Source organism: Triticum aestivum, chromosome 5A, assembly GCF_018294505.1.
Source record: "Triticum aestivum cultivar Chinese Spring chromosome 5A, IWGSC CS RefSeq v2.1, whole genome shotgun sequence".
Lineage (NCBI taxonomy): Eukaryota > Viridiplantae > Streptophyta > Magnoliopsida > Poales > Poaceae > Triticum > Triticum aestivum.
This window is the reverse complement of record NC_057806.1, coordinates 668,152,387-668,155,541: the sequence shown is the minus strand read 5'-3', so window position 1 is coordinate 668,155,541 and position 3,155 is coordinate 668,152,387. Positions and strand designations below refer to the sequence as shown.

The 3,155-nt window shown below is 47.6% G+C and overlaps 1 protein-coding gene across 1 annotated transcript; it reads left to right on the top strand.

The window, feature by feature from the left end:
• Positions 1-695: 695 nt before the first annotated feature.
• Positions 696-2,290, top strand: LOC123105825 (NAC domain-containing protein 22). The gene is made up of 2 exons (XM_044527981.1): positions 696-969; positions 1,065-2,290. The coding sequence occupies exons 1-2, from the start codon at positions 783-785 to the stop codon at positions 1,922-1,924; spliced, it is 1,047 nt and encodes a 348-aa protein (XP_044383916.1). The 5' UTR covers positions 696-782; the 3' UTR covers positions 1,925-2,290.
• Positions 2,291-3,155: the final 865 nt, after the last annotated feature.

Genomic DNA, 3,155 nt, shown 5'->3' with positions numbered 1-3,155 from the left:
GGGGTGGTTCAAGTTTCATGCATGTGTGGACCAGTGCCTCATGTGGGCAACAAAATAGGGTTTCTTTCATCCACTGCGCCTGTTTAGGGGGCTGTAGACTAGCAAACACACCTTAACATTTTTGTTGTTGCAATATATTAGCATCAAGCTGTTGAACAGTAGATCTGCAGATGCAAGGTAAACACGGAAAGTGCACTGAAGTAATCACTGCCATTGCAATGCTTTCCAAAATGGGGAGTAGCAATCTTTCGAGAAGCAATCCTACGAGTATTTTATTTACCTTATTTATTTTGGCTAAAAGTCCTAGACTTTTATATTTTTTTAAAAAGTCCTAGCCTTTAGGTTTTCGAAATGGAGAGTGGCACAAGATAAATACAGTATATAGTCAAGAACAGACTCTGAATGTCTAAGCCGAAAAAGGGTGACGAAAAGGACTCAATCTGTGTGGCTTCATGAGCCTGCAAACACCAAATATAAATTAAGTAAGGCAGTGATTAATTTAGTGGCAAGTAAAGCCGGCACAAATCCATTCGATGTTGCGTACCGAGCTAGAGCACCGGTCGCTTTCTCCAGTGCCAAGGAACTGCGACCGCCTTTTTTGCAGGAAACCGCGTTGGCGTAGCTTGGCATCATCACTGTAAGCTCTATATAATCCACTCCGGCCACCACCAGTTCACCACCGCCTTCATCATCCAGCTTCCAGCCAGTGCAGCAGCAAGACAAGCACAGCGACGATCGAGCACTTGGAGTAGTAAGTTGATCACTTGGAGCAGCAGCAATCAATGGCAATGGCAGCAGTGGCGTCGCCGACCATGGAGGTCGATCAGGACCTCCCCGGCTTCCGCTTCCACCCCACGGAGGAGGAGCTCCTCGGCTTCTACCTCTCCCGCGTCGCCCTCGGCAAGAAGCTCCACTTCGACATCATCGGCACCCTCAACATCTACCGCCACGATCCCTGGGATCTTCCTGGTACGTTACACACAAGAACATCGTCGCATTGATCGATCAATCGATGTATGCATGTCTGAGCATCGAGCTGATGAGGAGCGTGTATGGATATGCAGGGATGGCAAAAATCGGGGAGAGGGAGTGGTACTTCTTCGTGCCGCGTGACCGGAAGGCGGGGAGCGGTGGGCGGCCGAACCGGACGACGGAGCGGGGTTTCTGGAAGGCGACGGGCTCCGACAGGGCCATCCGGAGCAGCGGTGACCCCAAGCGGGTCTTCGGGCTCAAGAAGACGCTCGTCTTCTACCAGGGCCGCGCGCCGCGGGGCACCAAGACGGACTGGGTCATGAACGAGTACCGCCTCCCCGACACCGGCGCGCCGCCGCCCCAGGAGGACACGGTGCTGTGCAAGGTGTACCGGAAGGCCACCCCGCTAAAGGAGCTCGAGCAGAGAGCCTTTGCGATGGAGGAGATGAAACAGAGGTACGGCAGCAACGGTGGGTATGGCTACGGCGGCGCGGCCAGAGCGTGCCCGGTCCCGGCTGCCAGCGACTTCTACCTGTCGTCCTCCGACGACGTCCAAGACAACTTCCTGATCCCCTCCACCTCCTCCTCCTCGGTGGCGCTGTCTGGCAACACCAGTAGTCATGACGCACCCAGCGAAGCTAAGAAGGAAGCAGACGTGGCCACGGTGACTCTGGCGTCGACGTCGTCTCTGCCGGAAGCGGGGAACGCGCCCTTCGTTCTGCAGCTCCCAGCCGCAAACCCACCCTGCGGTCTGCAGCTCCCGCCGGCGAACCATGGGATGTCAAACATGTCCAGCCTGCAGCTACCGGCGGCGAGCCACGGGGAACTGCAACTGCCAGCGGCGACCAACCACGGAGTGTTCGACTGGCTGCAGGACCCGTTCCTGACGCAGCTGCGCAGCCCGTGGCAGGATCAGCATTGCATGTCCCCATACGCCCATCTGCTATATTAACCAGATGCAAATTCAGTTGTGCATAGTACTACGAACCTAGACGTCAGTCTCTTTTTCTCTTTTGTTTAGCATAGAGTCAATTACACTGGTGATGCTACAACTTGATGTAAACGGTCACTTTGGTGCTAGAAGTTGTGGTGTACATTGAAGTAGTGCAAAAACTTGGCATTAACGTGCAAATACGGTGCTTATCTCGTTTATGTATGGAGTAGGTGCTGATCAGGCGCGTGGAGCCCGCTGTCAGCCAATCGATCAGAGAGAAGGGGCATATGACCTGATTTTTTTTAAAAACACCCTCGAAATATTTTTTCACAAAAAAATCCCTGATGTAAAAATGCCAGTGTGGCCGGTGGGGATCGAACCCACAACATCATCTACGCAAACGAGCTGCCAACAGAATTAATTATTTTATAAAATTGTTCACATATTATTTAAAAATATTATGAATTATAACAGTTTTTGCATAATTTATAATTAGAAAATTTAAATTACAATTCATAAAATTATTTTAGGTATACAACAGTTCAATAATTATATGCACGTTTGTATAGTTCAATATTTTTATAACTAAAAATAATGATAATTTATAACTTAAGCTGCTCATATGAATATTCATTTTCTACAATTTAAATATAAGCTGTGACTGTATAATATTTATGTATTCATTAAATATTTTAATTTTATTAAAGGCCCGTATTAACTAAATATTTTTGTATCATGCAAGGCTGTATATTTAAATGTTATTATTTAATAATAATAATTTTCATGTAATATTTGTATCACACAAATATTTGAACATATTTTTTATTAATTATGTTTTACAAATAAATTTTAAAAGGGAATAAGTGTAGAATGGGCCGCACTATCTGCAGCCCATAAAAGCTCCCCATGCTGCCGGGTTAGTACATCCAGCTTCCTTATCCAACTTTAACATGATATCTTGTTGGCGTGCTGGTTAGCCGTGTAGGTGGCGTGTTGTCGGACATGGCTTAGAGTCCAGGCGGCCTCATTTTTGATTTAATTTTCACTCTTGTCTGACCTCATAGAGGTGAAAAAAATGCCACTCTCCCACGTCAACAGGGGCTTTTTTTGTGAAAATATATATTTCGAGGGTGTTTATCAAAAAATCAGGCCACACACCTCTTCTCTTTGGTGCAGTGGCTGACAGCGGGCCCCACGTACCTACTCAGCACCTACTTCCGTACTTCAACGAGATAAGCACCGTATTTGC